General features: G+C 44.1%; 1 protein-coding gene across 6 annotated transcripts; it reads left to right on the forward strand.

Annotated features, from left to right (window-relative positions):
* Nucleotides 1–903: 903 nt before the first annotated feature.
* On the forward strand, nt 904–20,984 carry POMT1 (protein O-mannosyltransferase 1). 6 transcript variants are annotated; one of them, XM_075015631.1, is made up of 20 exons: nt 904–1,038; nt 1,905–2,051; nt 2,539–2,645; nt 3,335–3,385; nt 4,110–4,256; nt 5,004–5,115; nt 5,978–6,043; nt 6,720–6,813; nt 7,591–7,746; nt 9,919–10,049; nt 13,250–13,345; nt 15,023–15,115; nt 16,139–16,235; nt 16,332–16,424; nt 16,918–17,038; nt 17,411–17,508; nt 18,168–18,281; nt 18,846–18,972; nt 19,469–19,646; nt 19,995–20,984. In XM_075015631.1, the coding sequence occupies exons 2-20, from the start codon at nt 1,930–1,932 to the stop codon at nt 20,167–20,169; spliced, it is 2,178 nt and encodes a 725-aa protein (XP_074871732.1). In that variant the 5' UTR covers nt 904–1,038; nt 1,905–1,929; the 3' UTR covers nt 20,170–20,984. The 6 variants fall into 6 exon arrangements, 5 of the variants coding, with proteins under 5 accessions (XP_074871732.1, XP_074871731.1, XP_074871733.1 ...); XR_012648373.1 differs by lacking the exon at nt 904–1,038 and having other exon boundaries at nt 1,161–2,051; nt 18,229–18,281; nt 19,995–20,131; XM_075015630.1 differs by lacking the exon at nt 904–1,038 and having other exon boundaries at nt 1,161–2,051.
* The last annotated feature ends 3 nt before the right edge of the window (nt 20,985–20,987 follow it).

Consider the following 20,987-nt stretch of genomic DNA (forward strand, 5'->3'; position numbering starts at 1 on the left):
GGCTGCTCTAGCTCAGCACCTCGCACAGAGCCAGTCACCTGCTCAGACTTGATGCTAGCGCCTCAGTGGAGCCACTGCAGCCATGTGCTTCTGCCATCAAGCTATGGTGCACGCGTGCAGAGGGGCTGCATTTAATGACTCAAAGAGTCGCAGGTTGTGTCCCCCATCCCTGATTTATTCAATTATTTTTAAATATTTTTCTGTCTTTGACAGCACGCTAAGTGCTGTGCCCTGGCGGCAGGCCGGCTGTGGAGCACTGTTTTGCAGTACCGCTGTGCGTCCAGTGGCGCCTCTGTAGTTTGTTCTAGGGTTGTACTACCCAGGGCCCCAATTCCGACGAGGCACAAGGACCACGCTCCAGCAGCTTGTTGGCGTTTACAGACTAACCAGGAGAGAGGGAATCTGGCCAGTCAGGCGGACGCCTTGTTGCAGAGCTACCTCGACCGGTCCTGGAAATACAAGAGCACTTCTGCTGGGACAGGCCCACCCAGGGGAGATGTGAGCACCGCTGGGCGGAGCAGGGCCCGCACCCTTACAGCAATGAGAGCTGCGGGAAGTCAGGGCAGCTCCGTGCCTCAGTTTCCCCGTGCGACACGGCGCAGTGGAGGGGTGGCGCGCGCTGCCCGCCCCCTCGGACCCACCCGGTCACGGTGACTTGTGCTTTTGGCGTCGGTCGCCCCCCGGAGGCCACGCCCCTTCCCAAACCAAAAGCGCCGGGAGCCAGCTGCCATGGCAACAGCATTGCCGCAGCGCGCCTGCCTTGACGTCCGGAGTCACGCACGGGCGCATGCGGGTCACGTGATCTTGCCTGTCTGCGCTCACGCCCCTTCCCTCAATGCTTCCCAGCGGCGGCGAGATCTCGGGGCGGGGCGCGTGATTGGTCCTCATCCTCTGCGCGCGCGCGCGCGCCCCGCTTGGGCTGGGCCCGCAGAGCAAGGGGGTCTGTTGCCGTGCTGCGGCGGCCGCGGGGGAGCCGTTCCGAGCAGAGTGCAGCGCGCGGGCGAATCTCCTCAGGCGCCTGTGGAGGGCCGCGCTGTGGTACTGACTCCTGCCCGGGGGGGCGGGGCGGTACGGTACAGCGAGCCTCGGGAGGCAGTCCCGGGGAACAGCTGCCCGGCGTTTGAGTGGGCCTCGCTTCTCCGAGGCGCAGGCTTGGGGGCGCGGCCTGGGGGACTAACGATGCGTCTAGGGACCAGCTTATTGCCCCAGACTGAAGGGGTGCGCGAGGCTCTCCCCTTCCCTCTCCGGTCAGGCCTGGGCCTCGTTTCATGGGTGTTTTGCACGAGCACGTGGCTTTTTGGTTTCTTCCATTGCGGTAAAGTCCCGTCAGCAGGGGGGTAGTCTGGCGCTCGGAAAAAGCTGTCACAGGCGTGCGGTTCTGTCTCTGCCCAACGCAGATCTCCGCTTAACCCCCCCAGGCCGTTTTTATAACTGCCAGCCCAGCCTGGGGTCCCAGAGTCAGGCTGGCGCTTCTCCGTCAGCAGCAAAGAGTTTGGAAGTGAAATGTGGTTTCGCAATGCCTGAAACGGGATAGTAGCCTGAAGTCTCTCCTTGAGCTGAGTGGAGTTGGGTTGTCTCTGCTGGGATAACAAGTTAATAGGGAAACATTAAAATAATGGTAGCAGGGATGGATGCATACATGTGGAAGCAGACTGAGATGGTGTCTGCCACTTTTAAGTAGACACTAGAGGAGGGCAGCATTTTTGGACTATGGTTCTGCTGGTTACGTACAGAAAATATTGCACTTGCAGTGTAGAAAAGAGAATACTGGAAATGTTGTTGTCCTGTATTGCTGGCATCAGAAAACCGCCTATGTATTCTTTTGGCCAGTGGCCTCAGGTAAGGGACTCATTTCTGATCTGAATGGTAACTGCAGCTGTTTTCTTCTCCCACTTGGTTTTCAGAGGCTTGAATAAACCATTCTGCGGGATGTTGGGATTCCTGAAGCAGCCTGTTGTGATCACTGCAGAGATCAATCTGAATCTGGTGGTGCTGACTGTAATGGGATTAGTAAGCCGGCTTTGGGCACTATCCTACCCACGGGCTGTGGTGTAAGCACAGTGCTTCACTTTCCACTTAGAATACATGAGTTTTGTTTTTTTTATGGTTGAGAGTGAGAATGTAATGGTTATAAAAGATTGATAAATCAGGATATTTACATCCCTAGTATGAACATACAATGGCCCAATCAAAGGCAGTGCAAGCATCTTCACCAGCATGCCTAGAGGACTGAAAAGTATCCGAGGGCTAGATGTGTTGTTCTGTATTCTCAAAAGCAACGAGAAGTTCTGTGGCACTTTATAGAGTGCATCTGACGAAGTGGGTCTTTGCCCATGAAAGCTGTTAGTCTGTGGTGTGCCACAGGACTGCTCGTGGTTTTTAGATGACTGAAAGGGGAGCTACGTCTCTAAGCTTCATTCAGTCGCTCTGCTACGATTGCCAAAGGAGGAGTCAGTTAATGCCCCCGTCACTGAGGTATCAGAGCATTGTGCAATGTTTCTAGTTAGGTTTGACATGTTTCTTTCTCTGGTGTTTCAGTTTTGATGAAGTTTACTATGGCCAGTTTGTGTCTCTGTACATGAAGCGCATCTTTTTTGTGGATGACAGTGGCCCACCATTTGGCCACATGCTGCTAGCTTTTGGAGGTAGGCAATTTCACTGAACTTTAATTTAGGAAGCATATATTGTCCTTTGCTTTGGGAAAACAGCTACAGGTTGCAGATACAATTTAAGAGCAGAAAACGTATCCTTGTGAAGGATAGGTCAGAATTCATTACAGAGATGTTGTTGAATTCACCATTTGCCATGACCCCTACCCATTTCCCCATTATGATGATGGTTTCCCAAACAATTCAATTTTACTCAGAGATGAACAAGAGGACTGAATCAAGCTATACAATGACTTGAAGAAGATAGAGTATTGGGAACAGTAAGCAACAAGAAAATATTCTGGTCCCAGAAGTATGATGTCCAGGCAGAGGAAAGGGACAATATAAAATGCGGGGAGGGGAATTTAACTGAGAAGTTGTCCCTTTCCTGTTAGAGGGGGGTTTATTTTCACCTTCTCTCCTGAATATTTTCTTAAGCTTACTTTTTCATTTAACAGAGCACTGCTACAGGGAACTAGCGGGTGTGGGACAGAGAAGTCACATGAGCCTCTCTTTAAAAAGATGTCTGAGTATAAGAATGCTGAAGAGATACTTGTGGGGAGGTGGTAGGCATTTAACTCTGATTTCCCTACAGAGAGTTTTGGTTTTTAAATTAACTTGGATCTTATCACCCATTTCCATGTGCCACCCAGTCCAGCCACGTCAATTTGCTTTTCTTTTTTCAGGTTACTTAGGAGGATTTGATGGGAACTTCTTGTGGAACAGAATTGGGGCTGGTAAGAGCTGATTTAAACAGTGGCTCATTCCTCCAACAGAACAGAGCTGCATTTTTGAGCTGATTGATGTTTTTTCATCACGAATGGAAGCAGAAGACTTTTTTGTTTACTTGGTCTTGGTAATGTTTCTTCAGAGAAGGTGGTAGATCTAAGTCTTCTGTGTGACTGCTTTGGCTGTTTCTGTAGATGTTAAAGATCCCAGAGCACTGAATAGAGAATTATGGAAGTAGCATATTCTAGAGGACGGGTTAATAAGACTGGGAATGAAGACATCATCCAGCTCTCAAAATGAGTTACTGTGATACCTTGTGCTTAATCTTGTCTGCCTGATTTTCAGAGATCTAGTATTCACAGCTCCCAGTAATTTCATTTTTTGTTGTGGTTACTCAGCTTTTCTGAACATCCTCCTTCACTTTAACCATCTTTGAAAAGAGGAAAAGTGGACCCTTCTGTGAGGCCACTGGAAGTGTACAGATGAAAGCACTATATAAATACAAAGGATTATTATTATTATTATTTATTATTAGTGTGAGTAAAAGAGATTTTAGGGTGGAACTTCAGTCCTTGCAGTGCTGATGTCTTAGCTCATTGTTTATGAACAATGTGAGGAGATAAGTGAGTCTAAGAAGAGCTGTATGAAACCAAATCCAAATCTCCCTGCAAACTTCTGTGCAATGAGCAGTGGCTTCTAATGCTCTTGTCTTCATTCTCTTTTCTATTCCAGAGTACAGTATGAATGTGCCAGTTTGGTCCTTGCGACTACTACCTGCACTAACTGGTGCCCTGTGTGTGCCTCTAGCGTACCAGATTTTGGTAGAGCTGCACTTCTCCCATTGTGCTGCATTTGGAGCTGCTCTCCTTATTCTCTTTGGTAAGGATTGTGCCTTCATCTTTGCTCTTCATACAGAGAAGGGATGAGCTGCTTTGCCCTTTGAATTCTTCCATGGTGAAGTTTTAGAGTATGTGGAGGTCAGTAAGAATACTGCCAAGAGCCAGGTCACTCAGTCCAAGCCTATGCACCATTATGTGGTGGTGTTTTCCTCCACATCGCTCTGACAATGTGTCAGTCCCGATCAGCACATCCTGATATTCGTTCCCACACACAACTGTTCCCATGCATTTCACTACTGATTTGCAGCACAGCCTGAGATTCCAGCCATAAGCAGACACTACTAGTTCTCTCTATTATTGAATAAAGAACAAAGTTTGATACAGTGAAATTCACAGACATATGGGCAGCTTTATTTCTTTGCCTTTGAGGAGCCTCTGCAGACTCTTTCTCAGACTTACTGGGAATGGATGTGCAGTACAGAAGGGCCATACCTCAGCTTTAGATTTCAGCAAGTCTTTTCTTCTTGCATTCACCCCATCTGCCATTTCCCATGCTTGAAAAGTTTCTAAAGTAGAGTATGGCTCTGTTTCTCATTTCAGGTGTATAATACTGTGCAAAGACCTTTGTTTTGCTCTCTTTGGAAATGTTTCTTTAATTCTCAGTTGATCGTGTTTTTAAAAGTCCTTATTGTTGAAGGTATTCTTGCTGTCATGAATACGGCTTAATATTTTTTGTAGCAATAAGTTGAGCCTAATTTGGTTTTATATCTTTTCCTTTTTCTAACAGAGAACTCTCTGGTCACTCAGTCCAGGCTGATGCTGCTGGAATCGGTACTTATCTTTTTTATTCTGCTTGCAGTTTTGTCCTATCTGAAGTTCTACAACTTACAAAAGCACAGGTACAGCTGGTTTTCATACATGGGCACTGGCTAATTTTCCAGTTGTATTGAATCATTCATCGTTTACATATAAAACATTTTTGCCACTTTGTGTTTTTTTTAAATTACCAGTTAAATAAATACATCAAAGGCTAGCTGGCACCTATTATAATAACCTTGTTTATAGTGTATTGCAAGCCTTATTTGGGGTGTGTGCTAGTGGTCCAAATTCAGGCTTGGGAGGTAAGAATCCTTATCTAATCATAGCTGTGCCATGAACAAGTCACTTCGTTTCCCTGCACCTTAAATTCAGTTGGGTAAAATGGGCAGTAATGATACTTAACCACTCGTAATGACATTGGAAGGATTTTATCTTCCAAGCAATTTTAAAATGCTATTCACACTATTGTGGGGTACTTTTGATTTCCTTTAATCTAATAAAAACCCTTGTCTGTTTCTTCCTGTCTGCAAATTCCTGATCTGGAAAATTTCCCCATGTGTAGAAATAGTGTGACAAATATTTTTCTTTAGACATTTGTTATTGCTCACAAGTGCAGAGCCAACCTAGAAGTCTTCATCTCTTTTTGCACGGCTTTGTGTGTTCTCTGATTCTTGCACAGTGCTGTTTAAAATAATAGCCTTTTCATGTAGCCAGTCCTATTGCTTTACTGTGGTATTGGGGGCCATGCAGGTGCTCACTGCTTAAAATGACTTTTCAGGGTCAGCAGAAGTGTTTAACATCCATACCTAGTCTGAGGATAACAATCACTGTCCTGGGAGGCCTGATGTAAGCTGCTATTAGGGAGAACATGGAGCAGTAGAGAGACAAATGTTTTCTCCTGTATATTAATGGTTTTTTTCTCCCTTTGCCCTTTTATCTAAGCTCCTTTACTGCAGGCTGGTGGTTTTGGCTTTTGCTGACTGGAGTTGCTTGTTCCTGTGCAGTTGGGTAAGTACTGACTTCTCCTGTTGTGTTGTTTTACGAAACTCCCAGTTTGTTTTAGGCACATTGATGGCGTTGTACTGAAAAGAATAAAACACATGTATCGGTACAAGGCTCCCTCAGAGATAGACCTGCTAAATATGAGAGGTGGATTTCAACTTCTGCTCTCAAATTTGTGTTTGGAAGGTCCCTGAACTCTCACATACTCCACCTTGTGATATGGTGCATTGTTATTAAACAGTCTCTTTACCTTTGTCATTGGCAAGCCAAAGAGCCACTTCAGAGACCATGCCACAAAGCATGCGATTGAGCCAGCCTGCAGAAGTGGAGCATCACTGGGCTGGGAGTTCTTTGCTCAAGAGAAAAGCAGTCATGTCACACTTTAACAAAATAGTAGATTAGGTGATGAGCTTTTGTGGGACAGACCCATTTCTGCAGATCATAGTCTTACCAGAACAGACTCTATATATAAAACACAGAGGTCCAAAAATTGTTATCAAGGTTGGCAAATCAGAAGGGGTGGTGTGAGTTAAGAGTTAGATAAAACATCAAACTATGTAAAATGTGGCTGTCTCTGTCACTTTGCTAAAGAGAGAGTTTAAATGTTTACACCTTGCATGAAATCCCGTCTATGGTCTGGGTGTGTTTAATCCAGTTTGATCTTTGTATGCGCTCTTCCCAGGGTAAAATACATGGGGCTTTTCACCTACATGCTGCTGTTGACCATCGCTGGAGTCCATTCCTGGCACTTGATAGGAGACCAGACGTTGTCACATGTAAGAAGCCTAATGTACTGGATAAATAGCATGTGATTACATTCACAGCATGCATCCAGAGAATGAAGTTCAAGCTAAAAGCTTTCTAAACCCATTAGCTAATAATTCAATACTTGAAGAAGTCCTAGGTTTGTGTTGCAATTAAGTCTGTTATCATTCAGAACCCTCTTCTAGCAGAGCTATGGCCCAGCTGTGTTGTAGGAAAAAAGCAGGGTCTAGTTTTAAAGTGTACATATGCAGCTTTTCTGTTTTCAGATTGTATTTCTGAACTGGAAGTGTTCCTGCCTCTGCTGCTGCCCATCTTTAATGCAGTTTTACAGGGTTTGCAGATCAAAATGTGTCCAATGTCAGCGATTCCTGTGCACGCAGATGTCGCCTTGCAGAAGTGATTGAAGCATCCTCAGTGATAATTCCATGGGCAAACTGGGACTTTTTTCCCGTGTCCTTTTAAAAATAACCAGGCGCCAGTTTATTATCAGTAGCTGGGACAAGCATGAGGGAGCAGGCCATTGACCAGATCTGCTTACATTTTCCCAGCTCTGCTGCATGACCTTCCGCAAGTCACTTCTTTGCTCTGTGCCTCAATTTTCCTATATGTAAAAGAGGCATATCTCTTCCATATTTCATATAAAGTTGTGCAGCTTGTTTAGATAAAACTTGTAAAGTACTTTGAGATCCTGAGCTGTATTAGCCTTATTACCTATCAGTGGGGGAGAGCTGCACAAAACTGGAAGTTACCTGAAAGTATGTAACAATGAGTGCTTTGTATTCTTCCAGGTTTCTGTGTTGGGCCATTTGCTAGCGAGGGGACTAGCCTTAGTGGTCATCCCAGTAGCAATGTACCTGTCTTTCTTCTACATTCACTTGACTGTGCTATACCGCTCAGGACCCCATGACCAGATTATGACCAGTGCTTTCCAGGCCAGTTTGGAGGTAAGGAAGGTGGGAGTGAGGGAAAGGAGATCTTGGAAAAGGATCATGCATGATCCTCTGCCCTCTTGTTGTGGAAATATACTAAATTACTCAATGAAGTACATGCTGCTTTGTCCCACCTTGCTGCTGTTGTGCTGTAAAATGGCTTTAAGCTGAGATAGTAAGGAAGTGCCAAGTTCTAAACAAAAGTAAAAGCTGTGGCTGAGTCCCTTTCCTGGGGATTTCCTTTGTACTAAAAGCACTATTTGCTGTCCCACACAAAATATGCCTGCTCTTCGACATAAGAGCACTATTAGAGCTAAACTTTCTTGTTAGTTATGCCAGTGCAACACTACTGAAGTCAGTTGAATTGTTCTCTCAGGTAAACGATACTACAAGATTACCAGGGTTTTTTGAAAATAACCAGATGCAGGATTGGAGGGATACTGTTCAGTCAGGACTAGAAGGTCAGTGACATGCTCCTAGCACAGTGGGCTATGGAAAGATAGGGTCCAGTTTTGTTTGCAAATGTGAAACAACATGAAATAAATTGAAACTCAGCATCCAGTGGCAGGTCCTGGCTTACTCAGATTTGGCCCCTGTTGTCATGATGGATGGATCAAACATGAGTGGAACTGTAACTCCATGCAGCTGTTTGCAGTGCCCAGAGCAGAGAGCTAGTCCCACCCCCCAGGTACAAGAGTTGCTGCATGTGTGGGGCAAGCTTGCATTAACACCCATTTCCCCCACCCCTCAGGCAGAACCCAGCTTACTGCTGTGGCTCATGCTCCCCTGGAGCATGACTCAACCCTCCTTTCAGCCCACTCGGGACAGGACCAGGCCCACTGTGGGTGGGGAAATTTATAGAGTGAAGTAACAAAGTCCTCTTCAAAAAAAGCAAAAATTATAAAAATGTATTTAAGGTGCGTCAGGAGTCAGGATCCCCTTGGTTGCTTTTACTTGATGTGCTGAGACCCATCGAGCCTATTTTCCGTGGCAGCTTGGGCCCCCAATATTACATCTTGTTGAGTCAGCCATGCTAGCCCGCTGCAACACAGACTCAGGGTCCAGGCCATACGCACTGCAGACCTGAACTGAAAACATCACAGTGCAATACTGTCTCCAGCACTCAGATACCCAGCTCCTGTGGCAGCTGAACCCTTCATAAAAACATCTTTTGCTGTACAGAGATCTGTACAGTTTGTGACATTCATCCTCTTTCTCAATGTAACCAGATTGATGCACATCTTCCTTACCCTCTTCCCCCAGTAACAACTGTTTACACTGGGTTTATTAATAAACAAAAGTAATTTATTAAGTATAAAAAGGTAGGATTTAAGTGATCATAAGAGATAGTATACAGGAAAAACATAGTTTACTAAGCAAAATAAAACAGAACATGAAAACTAAGTTTAATACACTAAGAAACTGGTTATATTCATGTTTAACATTTCCTTTGTGTTCAGCCTGAACTTCCCAAGATGGATGCCAGCATCAGGTGACATGGCCACATGTCTCTGCAAGGCCCCTGTTTCCCCTGACCTAAAAGTCTGCAGGAAGTGTAGGCTCCATTGTCTCTTTGTAATGGGCCATTATAGTCCTGAAGTATAATTTGTGGTAATGACTGAAAACAGTGAGCGTGCAGTTACAGATACACAGTTCAGTATTCTTACCTTGAACTACAAAAAATGATACATGCATACAAATGGAAAACCATATTCAATAGATAACAACTTTTCCAGTGATACTTCATATGAAATATTTAGCATAAAGCATATTCCAGTTAGGTCATGTTCATAAAGCGTATGGAATGCCCCATCACAGTATATTAGTGGGCTCTACTACAGATTCAGTAGAGACAGATGTCAGTCTCATTGGTTAATCCTCAGACTGTGGTGCCTAGAATATAACATCTAGAACAGAATAAAGCCCATATAGAATAGTTCCTTAATTTATTTTTGGTGCAGCATTGATTTGACTATATTCCCTCAGACCCTTAAAATCCTTCAGGCTTCCTCGTGAACAAATCATCTTTGAGCATAGTGTAGCAGGCTATGAATTTTATAGCCACAACGAGGCAGCAACCTGTATACTAATATGTTAGATTATCTGTTAAAACTTCATGTGACTCTTCAGAGTTTAACAACTGCTGAATATTTTCCTTCCGGTTTATTCTCTTATTATGCTTTTTAGGGTGGGCTAGCTCGAATCACACAGGGCCAGCCCCTTGAGGTAGCCTATGGCTCCCAGATTACACTGCGGAATGTCTTAGGCAAGCCCATGCCATGCTGGCTCCATTCTCACAAGAACATGTATCCCATCAGGTGAGGAATTTGTTCTGTTCTGTAACTCTAGTGTAAGAGGGTCTAATTGTGCTATTGTTCTTCAGCTGGCAGTTCATATTTCACAGTTGGTATGTGTGGAGCATCATCTCTCTCTTTCTGTCGCTTTCAGTTTATGCTATTTACTACATGTCCTCCAAAATCTTGTTACTACTCCTCAAAGGGCTTTGGACCCTATTAACAATCCCATTAAAGTTTTGGGGGTGTGACATCCATGGGGCAGTTCATAGTCATGCTAATGCTATTCAGGTCTGGTGTGGTCCATTTCTCAATCTCAGCAAGCAGACATGGTTTATAAAGGTATTGATGGAACCCAAGGTAAAGAAATGCCTGAAAAACATAAATACGTGCCAGACACCATCACCAGAGTAGCAATGAGATGGACATCTGAAGGCAAGGGAAGATGAGGCTGCCCAAAAACAACATGCTAAAGAGCTGTGGAAGCTGAGCTATAAAATGTGGGGCACAGCTGGGGCATTTAAAGACTTGTCAGAAACGGTCATCTCTGTCCTAAATGCCAGAGGCATAATGGGGACATGATGATGATGATCAGGCATGTTAGGATAGTGTGTGAATTATTTTCTCAAAAGAGTTTTGTAATCAGGCTGTCAAACAGCTAGTAAATAATTTGAGTATCATAGAGAAGAGGGAAGGCACAAGAGACTTGCAGGGAGAAATAAAATTTGTGTGGAGAAGGAAAAAATTTTAGTAATTATTTTAGATTTAGTCCCACTTCAGTCCCTAGAACAATACGGCTGTGTCTACACTTGCTCCCAGCTTCGAAGGGAGCATGGTAAGGAGGGTGTCGGGAGATTACAAATGAAGTGCTGCGGTGCATATGCAGCACTTCATTAAGCTAATTCTTCCCTCCGGCAACTTGGAAGCAGCAAATGTCGAAGTGCCAGCTTGCATGTAGCTGCAGCTAACCTGTGGGTACTTCAAAATGCCCAGGCTAATTTTGAAGAGTAAAGGGACTTTGAAGTAGCTGTAGATTTCAGTAGTGTATTCAGTGTTATCTGATGTCATTAAATTAAAATTTAGATTAAAAGCTTCCTCTGTGAGAACAGTAGGACATCGGAACAGACTCTTTAGGGAGGTTGGAGAAACTCCTTCACTAGAGGTTTTCAGAAGAGAGCTGGAGAGCCATCTGTCTTGAATGGCTTAAATACAACAAATCCTGCATTTTGGCAAGTGGATAACCTTTCCAGAGTACTGTACGCCTTTCAGGAGTCTTATTTTTCTTGTTTTATTCACTTAAAAACTACTTCCTTCCAGAATCAATTCGGCATAACAATACAAAATTGTCACTGCACACAATATATGAAAAATTGCTTGCTTTCTCATTTTTACTGTATAATTACAAATCAATTGTATATTGTATTTATATGTCAGCGTATCTTATATAGAGCAGTATAAATAAGTCATTGTATGAAATTTTGGTTTGTACAGACTTCACCAATGCATTTTATATAGCCTGTGGTAAAAGTAGGCAAAAGTAGGTAAGTTGACGTATCCCTGGAAGACCACTGCGTACCCCCCAGAGGTACATGTACCCCAGTTGAGAACGACTGGACTAGATGATCCTTGTGGTCACAAACACCTATGATTTTTTTTATTTCTAATCCTGAGAAATGTCAGTTGATTTGGATATCAATACTGTTATATGGCCTGGAAATCGGTTAATGGATCAGGAAATCGTCACTGCATTGAGATATCAGTTGCATCCAGTGAGATGCAACTGAGATCAGTGTTCCTTCACAGCTGAAGAAAAGTTTACTTTCCTGCATATCAACTGAAGCATGTTGCAAATGCCAGATGAAGTAAAACAGTTTGAGAAGGCAAAATAACGTTGACTTTGCAAAATGGAAGGTAACATTAAGGATGGGGAAATAATCTGAAATGCAAATATTCATGCTTATGCTGCTTGGAGGAGGGGACAGAGGGTTATGTACATGAAAGGCTGTAAGTTCCAGAAGCTGGTTTGGTAGTGGAGAGAGAGCTCAATGAATGAGTTTCCCATCAGTTGCAGCAGCCAGCATACCAAGGTGATGTTTTGGATACCTGTGTGGAGAATACTACTTTTTCCCAGAGTAAGGAGATAAGTCCTTTTTTGGGCACTTCCATTAGCATGGTAGCTAGAATGCTGTGGAAGGTACTAAGCATTACAATGCCAAGTTGGTGCTGAGACACTTGAAGAAATTTTAAGATCAGAGCAAAATGAGTAGCTTGACTTTGGGAAGGTCTACACTGCATGCTTGCTTGAGTATGGTGTGAAAAATGCACTCACTTGGGTAATGTATGTTGCTGGGAGAGCTTCTCGCACTGACATAGTTACCACCTCTCCTGGAGGTGGAATTATGAAGATCACAGGAAAACTGTCTCCCCTTGGCTTAGTCTTAGATTGTCTCCATCAGCCATGGTGCCAAAGCAAATTCTGTAGTGTAGACCTGCCCTAAATAACGACTGTGGGGATGAGAGAACCATTTACAAGAATTTGAAGGATGGAAGCACCAAGGAGGGAGAGGACTGGTTCAAGGTGCATTATGGGGTATATGTAAAGAAAATTAAGAAAAAGTACTTCCACTGATTTCCTGCATTGTTGGGCAGGGATTGCAAGGGAATCAATGGAAGCTCATGGCTTCTGGCATTTCAGACTGTGTAGAGTAAACCTCTGGGGCATTCCATTAGCCTGGAGGGCTGGAGAGGAGAAGCTCTCAGGTCTTTAACCTATTCAAGTCCCATGCTTTAATTTTTTCACTCAATTCAGCACTGGTCAAAACCATTAATAGCCCCAGTCCACTCCATCCATCGCTTCATGGATGTTACAGCCCTGTTCACTGCATGGAAAAGAGGGTCTCAGTACTGGCTTATCAGGAATGCCTTAGAATGGAAAACAAGAAAACATGTTGAGTGTTTGGTACGCTGTACTCTTCAGAATCCTTGGGCTCAACATGTGTATTACCTACATCTGATGTGCTGTGACTCGTGTTTTTTGCCATGTCATTTACTCTCTACATTGTCTCTTTTGTCCTTGAAAGAACCAAGATAGTGGTATGGTGCTGATTCAGGTCATTGAATGAGACTTGCTAGTTTAATCTGAGGGTGCTCTCTGTTCCCTGTGACTGTGTGGGATAGAGATGTACCATTAGCTCAGAGTTTTGTCCTCTTACCTACCCATATAGGTATGAGAATGGCCGAGGCAGCTCCCACCAGCAGCAGGTGACTTGTTACCCCTTCAAGGATGTCAATAACTGGTGGATCGTTAAGGATCCTGGGATGTGAGTATGCAGGAGACATGCTTAAATGCCATACCATCGTGAGCTGTGCTGATACCTGTTCCCAAAAGCTAAGCAGGGCTAGGCCTGATTAGTACAGGAACTAGACACCAGCTGGGAATGTTGGTTTTTACAGGCTTAGAGAAGTAACTGTGTTTTAGTGAATTGAGCATGGGTTTTGGACTCAGTACTCCCAATCATAAATTGTATTCCCCACTCTGTAGTGACTCACTGTATATCCTGTGGCAAGTCACTTCACCACACTGTCAGTTCCCCCCATCTGTCAAATGGGGTGATAGTGTTGTTGGGTCTTCAGCGTGCTGGAAAGTTTTGATGAATATTTGCAAATGCTTTGAGATTTTGGGATGGAAAGTATTACACAAAGGCAAAGAAATTGTATACATCAAGAATAAGAGAGAAATAGAAAAGTCACCATAAAATTAATTCCATGAAAGCATCTCTTACAATCAGATAGTGATTAGAACCGGGCTAGAGTTAAATCTTTTGCAGACACAGGAGGGGGCATTCAGCTGTAGGGAGATGCTGGCTAGCCTCATCGCCCTGAGGGGCTCGCAGAGAAGAGCCACTCTTGCCACAGGTGCAGGACGCGGTGGGTACAAAGGGAACTATAAAAAGATAAAATACTGATAGGCAACTCTTCCAGTTCCATTTAGCATGTGGAAAAAAAGTGAAGCACTGCTTCTAAACCTGTGTGCAGGCCTCAGTGCTGTCACTGTCTGTACATGAGGAGATCTCAGGAAATACTAGAATTCACTTTGAGGGAAAGTGTCTCTTTGTATTCGAAGTTAGGAATGAGAGACAATCCTGTGTGTATCCTGAGAGGCAGGAGCCTAGTCTGCTCTTCTGTTTTGTCAGTTTGGGATCATACCAGCCAAAGCCCTACTGTAGACAGGTAGACTGGCAAAAAATTCTTTTGCTGGCATGGCTTATTTTGTGAAGGAAACTGATATAAGCTGTACCAACAAAAGGGTGTTTTGCTGATGTAAACTGTATCCAAACTAGGAGTGTTTGCCAATATCCTAATGCTGGGATGATGCTCAAGTGTAGACCTGTATAGAAGACTGCTGTCATTTTTCTTCAGTCTTAAAATGTTTTAAATTAATGCACTGGGAGATTGACAGCACTGGGAAGTGAAGTTTTCTCTTATCCACAGAGCAGCTAAGGACAGAGAAGGCTGAGGAAGCGTCAGTGGAGCCTCTCTTCCAAGATGCAAACTGTTTAGAGTGAGAGGGGAGTTCTGTCTCTGTGACCCACGTGGGCTTTAATTGTTCTTTGGAGACTACCAGCAAAGGTGTTAATTGTGATAAGAATATGTATCAGACCTGACTGAAGCCACTGACTCATTTCTTGTCAGCCATCAGTCAGCTGTTGGATGGAAATGATATGTGGTCACCAGCGGCTGATCTGGATTCAGATGAGCCATCAAGAAACTAAATGGTCTGTTTCCCATTATCAGTTCCCTGAATCAGCCTGCCCCTCTCTCTGCTTTGTATCTACTAACTTTCTCTGTGTCCATCTATAACCCATAAGGAGCTCAGATTTCTCATCTGACTGTCCAAACTTTTCTTCTCCTTCCTATTCTCCTGGTCTTTTCCAGGATTAGTTGGCACCTGCTGTAATGGGGAATGGAACCTTTCTTTTGGTTTGTCACTTCTACAGGCACCAGCTGGTGGTGAGTAACCCACCTCGTCCCATCAGACACGGGCATATTGTGCAGCTGGTCCATGGCATCACAACTCGCTACCTCAACACGTATGTGCTTCTCTTAGTCTCTAGGCTTTGTTGCTTCTCTAAATGGGATTGGGGTACACTGGGAGAGGGGATGCTGTTGTTTGTCCTAAGGCTCTTTTAGCCTCTCACAAGAGCCAGGGCTATTTTAGCTAGGGCCTAGATACTACTGGTCTGTCATTGAACGCTTTCTGGTTAATATTGCAAGTTGCTCTTCTACTACCAGAACAACTGCAAAAGGCAAATGTCAAATCGTTTGTTGTGTATGGAGAAGAGTAAGATACCTCTAAGATCCCATCCATTCCAATATACATTGTGACAGTGTTGCACATTTCTACATGCCTGCTTGTCTGACACCACTCCCACCCCCGCCCCCCAACAGGCAGGTCTCTTTAGTTTTTACATCAGCACCACCCACTCCATTTTAGTAAGGCAGGGAATTTCAGAAGCATCTAATTGACTTAGCAGCATGACCCATTGAATTTCCTGGCATGTAGCTTTTCAACTGACTTGATGCTTCCAAGTCATGTAGGCATTTTTGAAAACTGCACTGTGGACCTGGCTGCTGTGTTTGCCACAGTTTTGTAAGGCAAAATGTTTCGTAGGTAGTAGACAAGATTACACGTGGACTTCAGTGTCCTAGATTAGGGGGTGGGCATTTGTACCCTCTGTTCTCTCCTGTGCTCGTTCCAAACCCAAGGGGATCATAGGTGTGCCAGCTGGTTTGTTCTCAGAAACCCTACTGAATACTGTTACTATGCCAACAACCCTTCTGTTTGCCCCATGTGAGGTATTTGTGCTTTAGCAAGGTCAGTAGCTGGCAAGATGAGCTTCTTCCAGTGCTTGTTTAATTACCTGTTTTATCAAGAAGCCTTCTTTCATTTTGACACCCCCTCCACCACCCAAAACGTGCCACTTGATTTGTTCCATTAGATGGTTTGGCTTTTTGCTTGCTGAATTTTGTGTACCATGGGGTTTGCTTGTTAAATAACCCTATGAAATGAACAGAGAATTTAGCCCAGGGCACTTACTGTGTGGATCTTGCAGGCATGATGTTGCTGCACCTCTGAGCCCACATTCCCAGGAAATTTCCTGTTACATTGATTATAACATCTCCATGCCAGCACAGAACCTCTGGAGAGTGGTGAGTGAAAAGCTGTGTGCCAGGCGAGGAAGCTTTTCTCTTCTTGGGAAACTTCTACGAAGAAGGTGAAGATTAAACAACATCCCTCCCTTGCAGGAAATTGTAAATCGGGAATCAGACACAGATGTGTGGAAGACCATCCTATCTGAAGTAAGGTTTGTCCATGTGAATACCTCAGCAGTGCTGAAGGTAAGTGGCTTTACATATATCAGTCTTCTCTTCTTCCTGAGTGGTCTTCCCAAGGTCCCATGCAGTCTCTGCGTCCAGAACTGACCCTCCTTAAATTGAAAAAGCCCTGTACTTTTACCAGCATGGTTTGACACGAATCAGTTAAAGGATAGTTTCTGATGGCCATGAAACACTGTAATGGCTTGATCTGCTGCATAATTCCAAGGGATGTTGCAAGTGCTCAGCTCATTTGAGGATCAGCCTGTGGGTCAGAAGTGAAGGTTGCATCAGCAACAGCTGGTGATCCATAGACTTGCTTAAGAATTCCTCTTTACAGGTAGCATTTAAGGCAGGTGTCTGAGAGAGTAAACATGATCTAAACTCATTTACCAAACTATTCACCGTCCAGTCCAGTTAAGTTCAGGTCCACTGAGCTCCAGCATCAGGTTTGAAATTCAGGAACAGCTTGGCAGGGTTGTACTTTTTTTTTTAAGCCTTCAATTTTATTTTTCAGCTCAGTGGCGCATCTCTCCCTGAGTGGGGCTACAGGCAACTGGAGGTCATTGGAGAGAAGTTGTCCAAAGGGTATCACCAGAGCATGCTGTGGAATGTGGAGGAGCACAGATATGGGAAAAGTAAGTCTCAGTAGAGTTCTGTATTTCTAATGTGGGTCTCCTCTTCAGGGGGAAGGGCCTGTATATATGAGGGCCATAGAGCATATCCTGTCCTGCAGGCTGAATTAACAGCATTAGGATATCCCTGCCATCACTCCTACAGCCTGGAGGATTGAATTACTTGGGCTGGACCTGGAGATGATTTTTATATCTCTAAGTGACTGAGACTTTTTCTATGAACACTAGAGCCAAATACCCTTTGAGCAAGCTCTGTCCTTCCTTCCTTGCACTTTGGAATCACACCAATTTCATTGCAGAAGGGCCCCTCAGAGCCAAGGTGGGGGCAGGATTATGGAATATTGGCTGTTTCTGAACTAAGTGATGCACTTCCAGGCCAGGAGCAGAAGGAGAGGGAAGTGGAGCTGCACTCACCCACGCAGACTGACATCAGCAAAAACCTCAGTTTCATAGCCAGATTCACAGAACTGCAGGTGAGTAGACTAAGAGAACATGAAAGGTGGGGTGGGATGTGATTCTTTCCTACAAAGTTATCACCACACTGCAGGGAGGATGCTAGGCAGCTTTTCTATGAAGCCTGCTCCTAACTGATAAGTCATTTTTTCAGTCCTTACGGGGAGAGTTCTCACCTTCCAATCAAAAAAGAAAAATGCGAACAGGACTATATGTTGGAACAGCTGAAGGGACCACTGCAGTGTTTTGTATGGGCTTTTTCTGGAGGGAGGATGTCTCTTGCCATGACAGATAGGGAATGGTTTTAAGGTCCATACAAAAGTATGTTGCAAAGTATGCCTTTTTAGTTTATCCACCATGTGATGTATGGTACGTGCATGAAGTATCTCCAGTTGTATAACTCAGCTGTTTGATAATAAAGGTAATTGGGTATACCAAGACTCAGCCTCAATGTGGATTTTTAATGGGTGTTATTTTTGTGCTTGATGTATTGCTAACCTTCAAAAATTCAGTAAGAAGTCAGTATTCATTTAAAATTATAATCAGATACAGTAATGAGAACCCTCTCTGATTCCAAAACTTGCCGCCTGCCCATCTGTAGGTTTTGGACTACCCATCCCTGTCAGATGTCCTGATTTGTAGTTCCAAATTTGAAAGTCCTCTGATTTCGTTGTTCTAGTGGAAGATACTAACATTGAAAAATGAAGAGACAGAACATAAGTATAGCTCTTCTCCCCTAGACTGGATCACCATGGACACAAACATTGCTTACTGGCTTCATCCTAGCTCTGGTGTAAGTATGTATGTCATGTGGTTTTGCACACGTGGATTATGTGGAGCCTAAAAGGGAAGATCTGATGGGATGAAAACATTTGAAAGCGACCAGGCTCTATTCTCTTAGTGTCTCTGCTCAGATGTCTCAGATGAGTAATGGCCTGTAGGAACCATTGTGAGTGTCAAAGCGAGTCATTTCTTCCCCAGTAAAACAAACACTTCCCATTTTAATTTAATAGATGTTTTCATTTCTCCATCCTTTTGAAATGTTCTTTTACACTGCCAGATTAGACAGTGAGTACAACCTACTGCTCAACAGTAGAAAAGTAATCTGGAGAGTTCTGCGTGCAGTCAATAGTTTTTTTTTGTAAACCGCTCTCTTCTGCCAACCTTTAAAGCAAAATTGCAGAGTAGAATATCAGTCTATCACTGATAGTTTCTTTCATGTGCCATATTTAAAAAATTGTGCAATAATATAGCAACCCCACTGTCTATCTGATGAATTGTTTCAAGACAGATCAGATGAGTAGCCAGATGGTTTTGTAGTAAAAATAACTGCTATTGTCCACCTCTTATCCTGCAGGCTCAGATCCACCTCATTGGAAACGTTCTCATCTGGGCTTCAGCTAATGTTGCAACTTTTGGATATATATGTCTGTTTCTGTGGTATTTGCTTCGACGACGAAGGAAGATTCGTGACATCCCGGAAGGTCTGATGCTTTAGTCACAGAAATAGCCTTGTACAGAGCAGTTTGACACTAGGCTGCACGGCAGCTGTGAGCATTCTAGTTGGGGGTTCAGACACTCTTGATGGGACAGAACTAGAGCTCTCCCCTGGTCAGCTTGAAGAATTGTGCACTCTGCTTTAGAAATGTTTATTGTGGGGCACCATCCTCTCTTCAGTGGATGACAGTGCATCTCTGCATTTTCCACATGCTCAAAGGATCAGATTTGGAATCTCAGACCACACTGCCCATGGGTATTTTAGTGGTGTCCTTACACACACAGGTCCTGTCTGCTTTGCATGACTATTAAAGTTTTACACTTTGGCCGAAGTGGCTAAAGAAATCAGCCCCTCCCATCCTGTGTGCAACATTAAGAACTTTTGAAAAATCGCCTGTCTTCACTAGTGTCAAGGGTGTTTGGAAGTAGACTTCAGGAGTCCTCGTTAATGCTCAGTAGCGTTTTACCCTTTCTGTCTTGTAGATGCCTGGTGGCGCTGGGTGTCAGCTGGTGGGCTCTGTGTGGGTGGCTGGGCTGTGAATTACCTCCCCTTCTTCATGATGGAGAAGACGCTTTTCCTGTACCACTACCTGCCTGCTCTCACTTTCCAAATCCTTCTGATTCCTGTGGTCCTGCAGCATCTGAGTGATCACCTTTGCAGGTACCCAGGACACCCTGCAGGATGGTGAAATTATGGGGTTCTTAGTTGTAACACTGACTTGGGCACATTGCATTATGTCCCATCTGTAATAACACAGCCTGGCCTCCTAGAGAGGTATGGAGAGAATTACTCAGTTCACGCTTGCATCGAGCTAGACAAGCTACATGTTAAACTACAGCCCTATTTAAAATTTTATTTTGTTGGAGGAGAGAAGACAGAAGGTGTTTCCTGGTGTCTCCCTTTCTAACAAATAGCATACTGCAAAGTTCCAAATTGCCACACTAGCCTCTTGCTATTCGAGTAAGTGGATATATAGGTTTGCATTAATTTCATTTCTTTCTCCCACAGATCTCAACTCCCAAAGAACATATTCAGTGCCTTGGTGGTAGCCTGGTTTTCTTCCATTTACCTGGTCTATCACACATTCAGCCCACTGACATATGGGGAACCTGCCCTCTCAGCAGCTGAACTCAGGGCCCTGCGCTGGAAGGATAGCTGGGACATCCTGATCCGCAAACAGTAGGGGAGCCCACCACGCACTGGAAGGGGAGCTTGTCAAGGTAGAACTGATCATGTTTACGTGTAACTCTGGTCTCACTTCTCAATAGAGGTTCAGGGCAAAAAGTCTTGTGATTTATGTTGGCAAGAATTGCATTTCCACAGAGCAAGGTTCAGTTTCTGTTCTGCTCTATAGCACTAATTAATCTCATTGCAGATCTACATCACACAGTATTGTAGATTAGCTGCATTGTCTCAAACTACACTTGATATCTACTGAAGACCAGTCTAGTCACCTGTTGTAGACAAAGTTTTTACCATAGAGCTTTCTCCTCTTCTATCAGCCTCTGTTGTGCAGTGCTTCTGCCTTTAGAGGGAAGAGACTCACTAGACTAGATGCATTCAGTGGGGAGCCTAGTGATGCTTCAATGAAACTTTAAATAACCTAACCTCAGCAGAGCAGAGCCTCACTAGTGCACAGGGCCATGCAGCTGAGCTTCAACACACTACATGTGGAGGACTTGTTTGCTGCAGCTCACTCCCCTTGCTGTTCTATAAAGCACTTCGGTGTTGGGATGAATAGTGAGACTGTGCCTTATAGTATGCCTGTGTTGCAGGCGCTGAAACTACTTTTCTATAAAATGGTTATATCCATGTGGCTTCTGTTTGTTTGTTGGTTTATTAATCAAAGCAGAACCACCACCAATTCTTCCCTCTGGTCTTAACCTGAAGCCTTCGTTTACCAAGTAGATGGTAGGTAGCAAACATTTTGAAATGTCACTGTTGTAATTAGTGAGAAAGCATCCTTATGGTAAATTAAAGACATGGATTTCATGTTAAGTT

This window comes from Carettochelys insculpta, chromosome 21 (assembly GCF_033958435.1).
Source record: "Carettochelys insculpta isolate YL-2023 chromosome 21, ASM3395843v1, whole genome shotgun sequence".
Classification (NCBI taxonomy): Eukaryota; Metazoa; Chordata; order Testudines; family Carettochelyidae; genus Carettochelys; species Carettochelys insculpta.